General features: G+C 37.2%; 1 protein-coding gene across 1 annotated transcript in view; it reads right to left on the reverse strand.

Moving 5' to 3' along the window:
- RNF17 (ring finger protein 17) overlaps positions 1–15,770 on the reverse strand; it is a 180,713-nt gene that overhangs the window by 115,299 nt on the left and 49,644 nt on the right. The window contains exons 8-12 of the mRNA XM_049781640.1: positions 14,773–14,849; positions 14,291–14,365; positions 5,674–5,981; positions 3,058–3,216; positions 1,556–1,745 (exon numbers count right to left, since the gene is read on the reverse strand). Coding sequence (XP_049637597.1) covers positions 1,556–1,745; positions 3,058–3,216; positions 5,674–5,981; positions 14,291–14,365; positions 14,773–14,849 — 809 coding nt within the window. The remainder of the gene's footprint in view (positions 1–1,555; positions 1,746–3,057; positions 3,217–5,673; positions 5,982–14,290; positions 14,366–14,772; positions 14,850–15,770) is intronic.

Genomic DNA, 15,770 nt, shown 5'->3' on the forward strand with positions numbered 1-15,770 from the left:
AGGCAGATATTTTTTTATTTTTTTTGCATAATTCAACCTCTTCATTATTGTCACTTAGGGTATTAACCATATGTTTGTCATCAAAATAACCAATGCAGTACTTGACAAGAGAAACAGCTCTTCTGCCTTGTTGCTATAATCTTAAATCATCTACTCAAAACCTCCTTTGGGAATGTTTTTGGTCAAAGAGATATTTGCTGCTTTTGTTTGCCACACCTCAGTAGACATTATCTTTCAGCTGAATTTGGCCTCGAGAACAATTCCCCTGAAAACAAATTCAGTTTCGGAAGTGACAGTGACAGCAAGGCAAGAACATTGATGATCAATCAGTGCCTGGTCTAAAGCAAGAATCCAGGTTAAAACAAAACAAAACAAAAACGAATCCAAATAAAACTTGAAGTCCCAGTCATGACACTAAGAACTTGCTTGGGCTTTAACTTGCACATTTCTTTTTCTGTTTTGTTTTGTTTTTGGGTTACACCCGGAGGCACTCAGGGTTTACTCCTGGCTCTATGCTCAGAAATAGCTCCTGGCAGCCTCAGGGGACTATAAGGAATTACCGGATTCGAACCACCCTCCATCCTGGTTCCGCTGCTTGCAAGGCAAGCACCCTACTGCTGTGCTATCTCTCCAGCCCCCTGCACATTTCTTTTGTTTGTTCATTTGTTGCTGTGTTGGGGCCACATCGGGTGGCATTTAGGGACTACTCCTGGCTCTCTGCTCAGATATCACTCCTGACTCAGGGAAACATTCGAGATGATGGGGATCAAACCCAGGTCAGTCCAGGGTCATCTGCTTGCAAGGCAAATGCCCTACAGCTGTACTATTGCTCCAACCTCAATTTGCCCATTTCTTTACTTGTGTTAAAAGTCCTAATTCACTAACCTCACATGACATGATGGGATTTTCACTAATACACTAGTCATAACCCTTGTTAGACAACTGAGCCACCTGGGGAGTCTCTAGGCCTGACAGCAAATTCCATCTCTGGAGATCAGGTTTCAGTTGGTGTGGGATGGGGTCCATCATGAATTAGGTCTTCTTGGGTGATTCCAATGGGCATCCAGGACTGAGATCAGATGTCCAGCAGCTTTTTCCTTCTTGTGGGAGAAAGACAACTATCTGTTTATAAAACCCCAGTCTGGAAATGGTTCTAGATTTCTCTACAGGAGACCTGTAAGTTTTTAGATTTGATCTGACTTCCTAGGGTTCTGGTCACAGAATGTGATCTAGAGGCAGACTGTCGATGGCAGTGGAGGTTGAAGGCTGGAAGTGGGGAGGAGAAAAATGAGTAATAAACCAAACAAGTTTCTCCCTTTCACCATATCTAGTACTACTTCACAGTCTTTTAAGTATTAAGTAAGGTAGATTCTTGAATGGGACTTGTAAATAGTATATTTTTAATTTTTATTTGCATACATTTTTAAATTGTGTATCTTTTTATTAGGTCCCCACCTAGTAACAGTGATAATGTATAACACATTACTAATTTCGTAAATAAAAAAGACAATGTAACTCATAAATAAATGAAATAATCATAATAATCATAAAATACCTTGAAACAATTAGGACTTCAGAATTTCCAATATCTACCATGAATATTTGTATTAGTGCAATTTCACAGACTGAGAATTTGGTTGGACCACCAGGTTTTCTAGTATCTTCACTTTCTTTTGGAATTAATTTAGTAATAATTCCTCGACACCATTTTCTATTTTCAATACTTTTCACAAATATTCTTGTACCTGAATAGAGAAAGGGACAATAATCAGTATTTATATTGGATAATACCTAATAAGCCTTACTTTTTGCTCTTTGAATCTTATTAATTTTTCTAAATTAAATCACAATGAGATTCTTAGTTACAAAGTAGTTCATGATTGAGTTTCATACAATGTTCCAATATCCATCCCTTTACCAGTTGCCCATTTTTACCACCAATGTTCCCAGTTTCCTTATTGCTCACCCCCTATCCCACTTCTATGGCTTATTCTCTCTGTCTCTCCCTCTTTGTCTCTTCATCTTCCTTTATTCCCTTTTAGGCATTGCAGTTTGCTATGCTGTTACTGAATGGGTATCATCAAGCTCTAATTTTTATACACACAAACATTAGTTCCATCTCTCTAAGTCATGCTATGAGGAATCAGCTGGGAGTCAGAGTTTTTATTGGAGATGAGATGCAAAACACACAACTCAATGCACTTTACACTCTAATAGAGCAAATAATGCATATATTGCATTCAACAGTAAAGCTTTTGGAAATGAGGGATATATTCATGGCACAGATGTGGTTACTGTTAAATGGCTATAAACTTATAAAAATACAAAAACTGTATTTATTAAACATGTACATAAATAAATAGCTTTATCATGTTTACAATGTCGATGAAGTATTTTTCCATTTTCATTTTAGTGCAGTGATTTACAAAACTGTTAAATTCAGGCAATGGGGGCTGGCATGGTGGCCGCTAGAGGTAAGGTGTCTGCCTTGCCAGCGCTAGCCTAGGATGGACCACAGTTCGATCTCCTGGCGTCCCATATGGTCCCCAAAGCTAGGAGCGACTTCTGCGCGCATAGCCAGGAGTAACCCCTGAGAGTCACCGAGTGTGGTCCAAACCCCGCCCCCCCAAATTCGGGCAATGTTCCAATTCCAAAATCATCACTAGTGTCCATCCACCAATGTCCCAAAGTTTCAACAGCCAATTTAATTTTAGCCAATTTACTTACAATTTAACTTTACATTAAACAATGCCAGAAATTTTATGCCGATATGAATCCACATTATAAAAAGCCTATATTGATTAGCCAAATACTAAGAGTATCTAATTAAGCTTTGTATTTTTTACTGGGACTGGAGCAATAACACACCAGATAGGGCACTTGCCTTGCATGTGGCTTACCTGGGTTCAACCCCCAATATCCCATATGATTCCTCAAGTACAGAGCCAGACCCTAAGCACTGTCAAGTGTGACCCCAAAGCTTAAAACAAAACAAAAACCACCAAATGGCCCTCTCCCAAAAAACCCTTTATATTTTACTTAGAATAATTTCATTACCTAGCTCCAAAGTGTCTGAAGGATCAAGGTGTAGACTTTTACAACAAAAATGATTCACCTTCTTTTCCAGTATTGTAACATCATTTATTTGTGAATACTTCCGAACATAGAAGTGGCAAGGATGTATCACATGGCTTACAAAAACTAGCTCAGGAGAACCTGGATAAGAATTTTAAACAATATTAACAAATAATATGTTAGGAAAGAATTACAAAATTTGAATCAATATTCTGTGAAAGAGTAGAATATTTAGACACACTATGAAGGGACCAAACACTGCTTAACTAAGCAGTAACAAAGCAGATAAAACAAATAGGTACTTTTAATAATAAATTCCTCAAACAAATAAACCTGAACTACAAATATTTTAACTTGTAAAATATATTAAATGATTAGCTGGCCAGTATATCATCATCAGAATTTATTTATATGCATATTAAGAATTTGGGACAACAGGGTGGTGGTACAGTAAAAGGCAATGAGAAACTTATTGGCTACAGTAATTAAGCCAGGTGTTTCTAATTAAGCAACTAATATAGTAATTAAGCCAAGTGAAAAGACCTCTATCAGAAAGAAAGAATAGTGTGGATGGTATGCTATGCTGTAAAGCAGGGGTCCTCAAACTTTTTAAACAGGGGGTCAGTTCACTGTCCCTTAGACCATTGGAGGGTCTGACTATAGTAAAAACAAAACTTATGAGCAAATTCTTATGCACACTGCATATATATTATTTTGCAATGAAGAAACAAAACAGATACAAATACAATATGTGGCCCGCGGGCCATAGTTTGAGGACCACTGTTAGTAAAAACCAAAAAGTTGAAAAAAATGTATTTGTATGTTCGTATATGCATAAGGATACTCTGGTAGCGAAATACTGCATAAACTGGAATAAAGGTTAGAAAAAGTTTCACACTATTTTAATTTTTGAACAATATAGATGCTTTGTTTAGCAAAATATTAAAAAAAGATTATAGGGTTTAAATTTGAGCATCCAACTATAGATAGAAGAAAAACGTTGAACAAATGCAGTTTTAATTATCTAGTAGAGATCACAAACCATAATGGCAATCAATGTTGAGGACAGGAAAATGTGTAACAGGGAAGACAGTTGATAGAAGCATTAAAATTTCAGAAACATTGGGGCCAGAGAGAGAGCACAGTGTTAAGGCATTTGCCTTAGACGCAGAAGGACGGTGGTTTGAATCCCGGCATCCCATATGGTCCCCGAGCCTGCCAGGAGTGATTTTGAGCGTGGAGCCAGGGGTAACCCCTAAGCGTTGCTGGGTGTGACCCAAAAACAAACAAACAAAAAAAATTCAGAAACATTTTTACAAGTAAAAAGAAATTTACAAGCCAAAAATTTTATTCTGAAAAGTTGTAGTTATCCCTAAATTCATTTCCTGTCAAATGCTATTGAAGAATTTCTATTTAGACAACATCTCTAGTACAATAAGCTGACAGTTGTACCTGATTTTAATCCAAAGTTAACAGACAAATTTTTCAGAGGCTTTTTTGAATATTTGAGCATCTCCAGGGGATAATCTGTGAATAAATGTTTCATAAAATAAAAATAAAGGCAAATCTATTTATTTTATTAAGCTAAAAGTGGCAACTTGCTATTTATTCCAGTAAAAATACTGGAATGGCAAGATACCTGAGACTGTAGTGATAATAAGATACTAGAAATAAGAGAAAAGACACTTTTTTTTGGTATTCAAATGTCATTCTGAAACACCAAATGGTTTCACTCATATGTGATACTAAGAAAACAAATCATGAGGTTGGAGTGGTGGTGCAGAGCGGTAAGGTGTCTGCCTTGCTAATGCTAGCCTAGGATGGATAGTGGTTTGATCCCCCAGTGCCCCAGATTGTCCCCCAAGCCAGGAGCGATTTATGAGTGCACAGCCTGGAGTAATCCCTGAGTGTCACCAGGTGTGGTCCAAAAAACAAACAAAAAAACAAATCATAAATGAACAAGACAAAAATCAAGATTATAAAACCAAGTTAGAGGGAACTACAAGGAAAAGAATATAAAGAGAGAGACTGGATAAATCAGGTAAAGGGAAGCAACAGTATAATGAAGGCAGGATTGATTTATAATGATGTACACCTGAAACCCATATATTGTAGAGCAATATAACTTCACAGTAATATACCACAGTCATCAAACAGGCCCAACATGTTATCAACATTGGTGACTGAATTGTAATCATGTGTTATAAAATAATGTATTCATAATAATTTGTTTTATACTCCAAAGATTAAAAAAATCATTAAATTCAAAGACAAAACTAGATACTGCATCTTACAAATATAATGTATTTATATTTTCCTCTTTTATAAAAGATTTAAAGAGGGAAACTAAAAAAATAATGCCCTAATAAGCCACAATGTAAATTTTACTGAAAGCCTGGCCATCTTACTGCATTAAAAATAAATTTTCCTAACTCTGGAAAATAAAAGAAGAGACATGAAATCTCTGGGCAGTAACCCATAAAGAGTAGTACAGTTATTAAGAGCATATTTATTTGCATTATGGGAAGTAGAAAATGATAATTTTGCTTTTAACTCAGATACAAAAATCTGTTGACTTATTTTTGTCTTTTTACTCACTTTCCACGTTTTCTTCAATAATTTCCTCAATTATCACATCAGGACTGGAGCCCATTTGAGGAAGAACACCAACAATTTTAGGGGATGTAGCTGAAACCACTTCTTTAGATGGCTGTAATATTTTTACATCTAAAAGCACATTATTACTTTCCCTTTGCAAAGGAGATGATGCTGTTTTGTCAGTTAGGACTGACAGGTCAAACTTTTTCTTCTGTAGTGATGGGTATGTATCCTGAGAAGAAAATTCCTTTTTACTGTTATTTTTTTTTTGAGCCTTCTGTCTAGTTTTCTTTTCTTGGGGATCATATCTGTTGAAAAACAGAGGCACATAGCTACTTTAAATAATATAAATTAAATGTCTATACCCCCCATCTTACAGATAATACTTAGTCACAAAGGATAAAGTTAAATAGGTGCTAACAATATTTTTAAACAGCTTTACTGGGGCCAGAGTGATAGTATAACAAGATAGGGCTTTTTCCTCGCAAGCGACCGACCAGGTTCAATCTCTGATATTCTATATGGTTCCCCAGGCACCACTAGAAGAAATTCCCGAGTGAAGAGCCAGGTGTGGCCCTTCAAAAAATAACCCGCCAAGGCCAACTTTACTGATGTATAATTTGCATATGAATAAACTAATTTTCATTAAATTTAAAGAATTGTGCAACCATAATCACAATATAATTTTGAAACCTTTTATTACCCTCAAAAATGTATCTATCTGTTCCAATCCCAAGCAAACCAGGGTTTTAATAGGTCAATGAAAAGGTATAGAGTACACAGAATCCAGAGTCTTTAAATATAAAAGTCTGATACCAACTATAGCTAAAGTGTGAAAAAGTTTCACCAGGACCTTGAGAATGACTGGAGTTGGATAGACTGGTATGCCTAGAACCCAGAGTCTGTCTTATGCCAATAAACTTCTGGGGTGAGGCCTTTTTGTAATCAGGTCAAGGATTTTTTCTCCCATTTTCTCCATTTTTCTGGACCTATGCAAACATTGGTGATTGCCACTATCACACCTTTACTATATTTTTTTACTTTTATCCTTTAAGGAAAAAAATACAACTTACTGAACTTAAAAACAAACTACTGTAGTAGAATGCCTGTCTCGATAACAGGCAGGGGATGGGAAGGGGGGAGGGGGTAATGTTGCACTGGTGAAGGAGGGTATTCTGGTTATGACTGTAACCCAAATATGATCATGTTACTTAAATAAAAAATATATTTAAAAAAAAGAAAAGGTATAGAGTAGACAATAAAAAGCTGAAGAAAGAATTTGATAGTTATGTCACAATAATTTGATACTAAAATAACACTGAGTGCAGGGCTAGAGAGATATAGCACAGTAGGTAAGGTGCTTGTCTTGCATGTACCTAGCTTAAGATTGATTTTCAGGGGCCGGATGGTGGCACTAGAGGTAAGGTGTCTGCCTTGCCTGCCTGCACTAGCCTTGGACGGACCGCAGTTCGATCCCCGGCTTGATCCCCCGGTGTCCCATATGATCCCCCAAGCCAGGAGCAACTTCTGAGCGCATAGCCAGGAGTAACCCCTGAGAGTTACCAAAAAAAAAAAAAAGATTGATTTCCAGCACCCCACATGGTCCCCAAGCATAGCAAGAAGTAAACCCTAAGCATTGCCAGGTGTGACCAATCCCTTCACTGACCCACAAAAAGAACATTGAGTGCAGGTTTTTAAAAGAAGTCATTTTAACTTGGTTGAATTAAAGATAACAAATTTGTTATCAAGTGACTTAAAGATAAAGTGAAGGAGGACCAGAACAATAGTACAGTGTGCAAGATCTTTGCTTGCATGCAGCCAATCTGGGCTTGATCCCTGGTACCATGATGGTCCCTGAGATCACTAGGAATGATCCCTGATTGCAGACAAGAGAAATCCATGATAATCACCAGGTCAGTCTCAAAAACAAAAACTAAAGTATAGGAATAAGTAATAAATACAATTAACAGCAAATAACTTGAAACCCACCTATGCTAAATTTTACCAGTAGTTTGAATTCTTTGGACATGATGATTCAACAGCCATTAACACAAACTGAATATTCACTTATCATATTTCCTTATCTTTTCCACAAACTGACAGACTTTGGCCATCAAATATGAAGTATAAAATTTTTATCAAAGAAATAGCTTTTTTCATAGGTAATGTAAATTTTATTTTTATATTAAGTTCTTTAATTGAATTACCATGAGATAGTTACAAAGTTGTTGATGATTAAATTTCATTCATATAATGTACAATACACTTCACCAATGTCCATTTTCCGCCACCAATGTCCCCAGTTTCCTTCCTGCCCTTCCCTTGCTGACTCTATGGCAGACATTTTTCTTCTCTCTCTACATTTAAATATATATTAATATCAAAAACTTATATTTAACTGATAGATTTATTATTCACATGATTATTTAAAAAGACTTAAACATTTTTGTTTTATTTTGTTTTGGGGCCATAACACTCTGTTATTTCTGACTCTATGTTCAGAATTACTTCTGACAGTGCACAGGTTACTATATGGGTTGCCAGGAATCAGCAACTAATCCTTAAACTTTTCCAAAAAAGAAATGGGAGTCCTTCCCTAACATTTTTTATTCATTACACTGATATTCAAAACTGACAGATACTACCAAAAAATAAAATTTCAGACCAATATATCTGATGAAAATCGGTTCAAAAAAATCTCAACAAATTTTGAACAACAAACCGAATCCAACAGCACATCCAAAAAAAATAACATACTAGGATCAGTGGAATTGATTCATTCCAGGATTGCAAGGATGATTCAATATATGCAAATCAATTAACATCATATAATACATAGTAAAAGAAATCATGAATGGGTACTGGGTTTTGTCAAAAGCTTTCACTGAGCCAACTGATGTGTGATATGATTTCTATCCTTTCTTTTACTGATGTAATATAAGATATTAATTGATTTTCATATATTGAACCATCTTTGCAGCTCATGCATGATATCCCTTCAGAAATAATATTGCAAACCAGTGACTAAAATAAAAAGAAAAAGAGGAAGAGAGACAGAGAGAGAGAAGAAAAAGAAAAATGTCTTTCCCTGAGGCAGGCAGTGGGGGAAGGAAAATCTGGAACACTGGTGGTGGGAAATGTGCACTGGTGAAGGATTTGTACATTGTGTGATTAAAACTCAATCACAAACAATTTTGTAACTGTGTATCTCATGGTGATCCAATTAAAGAATTTATTAAAAAATACTTAAAAACAGTCTGGAGAGATAGCATGGAGGTAAAGCGTTTGCCTTGTATGCAGGTCAGTGGTTCAAATCCCGGCATCCCATATGGTCCCCTGAGCCTGCCAGGAGCAACTTCTGAGCATAGAGTCAGGAGTAACCCCTGAGCGCGGCCATGGTTCAAATCCCGGCATCCCATATGGTCCCCTGAGCTTGCCAGGAGCAACTTCTGAGCATAGAGTCAGGAGTAACCCCTGAGCGCGGCCAGGTGTGACCCCCAAACAAAAAAAATATATACTTAAAAACAACAAAACCCCCAAACAATGTAACACTGGTTGAAAGAACCACTATTATAGTAACAGCTATATAAAATGTCCATATAGCCAATAGTAGTAGTATTATTGATGAAAAACTGAAAGCATTCCCACTGAGATAACACACAAGGCAAGGAGTATTTCTTTTTCTCCCTCCCCTCCCCTCCCCCTCCCCCTCTCCCCCTCCCCCTCTCCCCCCTCCCTCCCTCTCTCTCTCTCTCTCTCTCTCTCTCTCTCTCTCTCTCTCTCTCTGCTTCCCTCCCTCCCTCTCCCTCTCTCTCTCTCTCTCCCCACTCCAATTCAACATTGTATTAGAAGTCCTAGCATCAGGCAAAGAAATCAAAGGGATCCAAACTGGAAAAGAAGTCACATTATCTCTATTTGCAGATGACATAATGATAAACACTGAACACAAAAAGTCTCTTACAACCACATGGCTGGCTAAAAAGACAATACTCAAATCGTTTGGATGCCTATATGCAAATAATGAATCAGAACAGAAAGAGATCAGAGTCCATTCCATTTAAAATTGTACCCCAAAAACAAACACGTAGGATTCAACTTAACAAAAGAGGCTAAAGATCTGAAAACTTCAAAAACACTTAAGGAAATCAAAGAACACCTTAGGAAATATAAAAACATTCCATGCGTATAGACTGGAAGAATCAGTATCATCAAAATGTTCATCCTATTGAAATATAGTCAATGCAATCCCTATCCAAATTCAAATAATATTCTTCAAGTATTAGCAATTTTAAATTTGTCAATTGTAAATTTCTGTGAAATCATAAAAAACCGTGGATAATCAAAACTATATTGATGAAGAAACTGAGAATTATACTCAAAGCTATACTACAAAATATAATGATCAAGTGTGGTACTTGATTAAAGACAGTCTCTCTAATCAATGAGTCTGAACAGAATATCCAAGGTCAAACCCTCAATCTGTTAATATTTTTTTTTTACAAAGTAGTTGGTTTATTTCATGAAATAGAATAGATAGCCTCTTTAATAAGCAGTATTGGGCAATATTGCTGAAGTAATAGTGCAGCAGTAGGGCCTTTGCCTTGCATGCGGCTGATCCAGGATGGACCTCAGTTCGATCCCCAGCATCCCATATGGTCCCCCAAGCCAGGAGAGATTTCTGAGCACTTAGCAAGGAGTAACCCCTGAGCATTACCGGGCAGAAGGTCATTGGTTCGAGTCCCGGCATCCCATATGGTCCCCGAGCTTGCCAGGAGCAATTTCTGAGTGTGGAGCCAGAGTAACCCCTGAGCATTGCCGGGTATGACCCCCCCCCCTGCTCCCCAAAAAATAGTATTGGAAGAATTGGATAATCAAGTGTAAGAAATTAAAGTTGGACCCATATCTCACACCTTATATAAAAGTCAACTCAAAGTTGATCAAAGGCCTTGAGATCAGGCTTGAATGCATAATTTACATTAAGGAAAATATAAGCAGAACATTCCAAGACCTAGACCTCAAAGAGTCTTCAATGATATGCAAAGGTTATGTACCAAAACTAAACAAATAGCACACATAAAATTAAAATGTTTCTGTATGGGGGCCGGAGAGATAGCATGGAGGGTAAGGAGTTTGCCCTTCATGCAGAAGGTCATCGGTTCGAATCCCAGCGTCCCATATGGTCCCCCGAGCCTGCCAGGAGCGATTTCTGAGCATAGAGCCAGGAGTAACCCCTGAGCGGTGCTGGGTGTGACCCAAAAACCAAAAAAAAAAAAAAAAATGTTTCTGTATGGCAAGAGAAACATTCTGGGGCCTGAGAGATAGCGTGGAGGTAATGTGTTTGCCTTGCATGCAGGAGGTCAGTGGTTTGAATCCCGGCATCCCATATGGTCCCCCAGGCCTTCCAGGAGCTATTTCTGAGCATAGAGCCAGGAGTAACCTCTGAGTGTTGCCGGGTGTGACCCAAAAACAAAAAAACAAAAAAACAAAAAAAAAAAGAAGAGAGAGAGAGAGAAACATGCTAATAAAAGCCACTGATTTGCACTCAATACATAAGATAAAAGGTTGCTATCCAGGATATATAAAGTATTCACAAGGTCAACAGTAAAAACCTTAATACCTAATATTTTAAAAAATTAGGAGAGAAAAATGAACAAACACTTCTCTGAGGAAAAGCAATATGCTCATGAAAGCAATGTTCAGCATAATTTATACTAGAGAAATTCAAGTCAAGGCAACAGTGAGATATCATCTGATATCAATGAGGATGGCACATATCAAAATACTGGGAATGATCTGTGTTTGTGTTAGAAGTCCTAGCAACAGTAATCAGGTAAAAAAATCAAAAGTCTCGTTCACTCTGGTGGGAATATTGTCTGGTCCAACTCTTATGGAAAACAGTAAGGTAAACTTAGAATGTAGCTTCCATATGACTTAGAAACTCCACTTTTGGGAATCTATCCCCAGGACAGAAATCCATTCGAAAGGATGTATCTGGTGCTCTCTGGGTTCAAGCTTCCCTTCTGTGTCCCTGTGACTTCCTTTGTTCCTGGAGCCTACATAGGATGGTGAGAACAAAGAATGCTGAGAAAGAATTCACCTTCATTAGTCACCAGTGCTCCAAATCTGAGAAGAGGGCATCTGTTTGGCAGTACCCAGGACAGCATTGTGAGGTAAGCAATCCCCACCACTATGAACTGAGGCAGAAGGGGGTGTCATTTTGGCATTATATAGACTTAATGCAATTCCTCTAAGGATACCCACATCATTTTCTTTTTCTGTTTGTTTTTGGGCCACACCTGGTGACCTCAGGGGTTTACTTCAGGCTATGTGCTTAGAGATCGCTCCTGGCTTGGGGGACCATATAGGACTCCAGGGGATTGAACCGAGGTCCGTCCTATGTCAGCCGCATGCAAGGCAAGCATCCTACCACTGCACCCCTGCTCTGGCCTCCTAATGTCATTTTTCAGAGAAGAGGATCAGACACTCTTGAAATTCACTTGGAACAATAAATGCCCATGAATAGCTAAAGCAATCCTTGAGAGAAAGCAGATGGGAGGTAACACTTTCTCCAACTTTAAATTGTACTATAAAGTAATAGTAATTAAGGCAGCATGGTAGCAGGATGGTGGCCATGGAAGTGGGAATCCGCTAAGGAGTGTGTAACAACTCATCCGCCGGAAAAAAAAAAGAAAAAGAAAAAAAAAAAAGACAGAGTAGTATTGGAATAAAGACAGACCTTCAGACCAATGAAATAGACTTGATTATTCTGAGACTAACCCTCTGTGAACTACCAATTAATCTTTGACAAAGGGGCAACAAATAAAAGATGGAGCAAGGAAAACCCCTTCAACAAGTGGTATTGGGAAAACTGGTCAATTATATGCAAAAAAGGTGAATCCATACCTCTCATTAACACCATACACAAAGGTAAAGTTAAAATGGAATAAAGATCTTGATATTCCTGAAACCATAAGGTATATAGAGAAAAACATAGGTGAAACACTCCATGATGTTGAGACTGAAGGCATCTCCAAGGAGGAACACCACTGTTCAAGCAAGTGGAAGCAGAGATAAACAAATAGAACTACATTTAACTAAAAAGCTTCTTTTCTTCAAAGGAAATAGTAACTAGGATACAAAGGCTACCTATGAAATGGGAGAAACTATTCACCCAATATCTATCTGATAAAGGGCTAATATCTAAGATATATAAGGAACTGACAGAACTGAAAAAGAAAACAGCATCTAACTCCATCGAAAAATGGGGGAGAAGAAACAACCATTTCCTCAATGAAGAAATACAGATTGCTAAAAGGCACATGAAAAATGCTCCACATCACTTATCATCAGGGAGATGCAAATCAAAACAATAGTGAGGTATCATCTCACACCACAAAGGGCACACATCACAAAAAATAAAAGCAAATAGTGCTGCCATGAATGTGGGAAGAAAGGGACTCATTCCCTGCTGATGGGAATGCTGTCTAGTCGAAGCTTTCTGGAAAACAATTCAGATATTCCTTTTAAAAATGGAAATTGAGTTTCCTTATGATCCAGCAATACCACTCCTAGAATATACACTAGGAATACAAAAACACAATATAAAAATGACCTCTGCTTTCCTATGTTCATTGCAGTACTATTTTCAATAACCAGAATCTGGAAGCAACTAAGGTGTCCAACAAGAGATGATGAGCTAAAGAAATTGTCAATCTGCGAAATAGAATACCGTATATACTCAAGGATTAGTTGAGTTTTACTGGCACAAAATCTGTGCCTAAAAATCTGAACTTGGGTCATACACGTTAGTTGATTCGGGACACGCACACCGAATCAAATTATTTGCATGCAGTCTACAGTCATCTTCCTTTACATCTCTATTAGATTCTACATAGTAATCATATATATTGTTGTTTGTGTTATTATCTGCTTAACTCATAACTACTATAACATCTCAGTTTCTGAGGTAGTGATACCTAGCAAAAAAATAAACCAGAATTTAATGCTAAATTAGCATCACAGATAACTTTGGCCATATATTACTGAAAGCAGAGCACTTCTAGCTCTATCGTTCCCCCCCCCCTCCTTTTCTTTTTTTTCTTTTTTTTTTTTTTTGTTTTTGGGCCACACCCTGTGACGCTCAGGGGTTACTCCTGGCTATGCGCTCAGAAGTTGCTCCTGGCTTCTTGGGGGACCATATGGGACGCCGGGGGATCGAACCGCGGTCCGTCCTAGGCTAGCGCAGGAAAGGCAGGCACCTTACCTCCAGCGCCACCGCCCGGCCCCCCCCCTCCTTTTCTTATCTTTGTTGTTTTGATGGTGTTGATGACTAGGGATTGTACAGACTTTATTGTGATGCCAGAGATTATAAATAGCAGTGTCCTAGGATAGCCTGGAAAGGGAGAATTGGTATCTTGGTTTCATGCCTACAAGGCAGGTGCTCAACTGAGGTGCCTCTCTGGACTCTATATATTTCACATAGGATCATCTGAAAGTGCTAAAACCTTTAAATAATTTTTCAGATTTTGAATAATGCATATACTATTTTTTTTGGTCTCAGATACTTTTACTGTTCTTTAGGTCCTGCTACATGACATGTTTTCATTCTTATACTTACTTCGTTGAATCCTCAAATTCAATCTTTCCTATACTGTTGAGTATACAGATCATCTCATTGCAATTCATATTAAACCTAAAAGAAAAATCTAGCATGTAAGTAAATATATTTCTAGTACAAGCTTATTGCATTTTCTAAGTAAAAATGAGTTGCTGAAATGGAAAGTTATAAAAGCATTTAATAACTTCCTAGTTTATTTTTTGCTTTTTGGGCCATATCTGGTGATGCTCAGGGGTTACTCCTGGCTATGCACTCAGAAATCGCTCCTAGCTTGGGGGGACCATATGGGACACCTTACTGCTTGCACCATGGCTCCAGCCACAAATATCCTAGTTTATGATAAATTACACTTATTTAAATTTGGTCACTGTCTTGAGAAACATTTGTGACTCCAAATAGTTACTTTATAGTTTTTGACAACTTAAATATATTTGGGTTCTGATGTATTTTTATATATGTTGATGTCTCCTAAGATATCATACCTGGGAGAGCTTCGTTGCTTTAGAGAGGAAACTTGTGACAATTCACTCTCAAATGTTAACTTCAAAGTTTGGATAATCTAAATTAAAAAAAAAGAAATGTCACTATTGCCTGATTTTTTGTTATAAATATTGATAAAACAGAGTAGATTTTAGAAAAAATTAGTTATTCAAGCACTTCACTAATGTATTCAAGTTCAATTTTAAAAAGTAATGCTATATCCTAAAATAGTTAAAAATCTTTAGAAGAAAAGAACTAGTTAATAAAGATTATATAGTTATATAAGTGAAAATTATTACAATATTTCTATACCACATTGTTATCTTTAAATGTTCTTTTTTTTAATTCTATCTTCCTATGACATTAACTACGATAAAGACCAAATGCTTTCTTTTTTTCACTATGTACTACTTCATGAGTAATGCACCTAAATGACTGTTGATTTTAGAATTATAGTTTGAGGGCAGAATGACAAAAGCTGGCAGTAATCTCTTTTACTTCAAGTTAGAGATTCAAGAGATTCTGGAGTCAGAAAAACCAAAGTTTGGAGGAGTTTAAAAATAACAGATTCAAATTGGTTCATTGTGACAATGATTGTTGGAACTGATCACTCTGGACAAGAACTGGGTGCTGAAAGGGGATAAAGTGATATGCATGATACCCCTTTGTTAGCAATAGTGCAAACCACATTGTCAAAAAAGGAAAGAGAGGGAGAAAGAGATAAAATGCCTGTCCCAGAGGCAAAGAAGGGAAGAGTGGGAAAAGAAAAGAGGGTGGGCAGGGAATAGGACACTGGTGGCAAGGAATGTTCAGTGGTGAAGGGTGATGTACATTGTATGACTAAAACTCAATCATTAACTATTTTGTAACAACAGTGCTTAAATATATATTAAATGATAATAAGAAAATAAAATGTATATAATTAAAAATGTTAGGTTCAATATTCCAAAAGTAAATGAAAAATGGTAGAAATGATCTATGGTTAGTTGGCCCTATCTTG

This window comes from Suncus etruscus, chromosome 10 (assembly GCF_024139225.1).
Source record: "Suncus etruscus isolate mSunEtr1 chromosome 10, mSunEtr1.pri.cur, whole genome shotgun sequence".
Lineage (NCBI taxonomy): Eukaryota > Metazoa > Chordata > Mammalia > Eulipotyphla > Soricidae > Suncus > Suncus etruscus.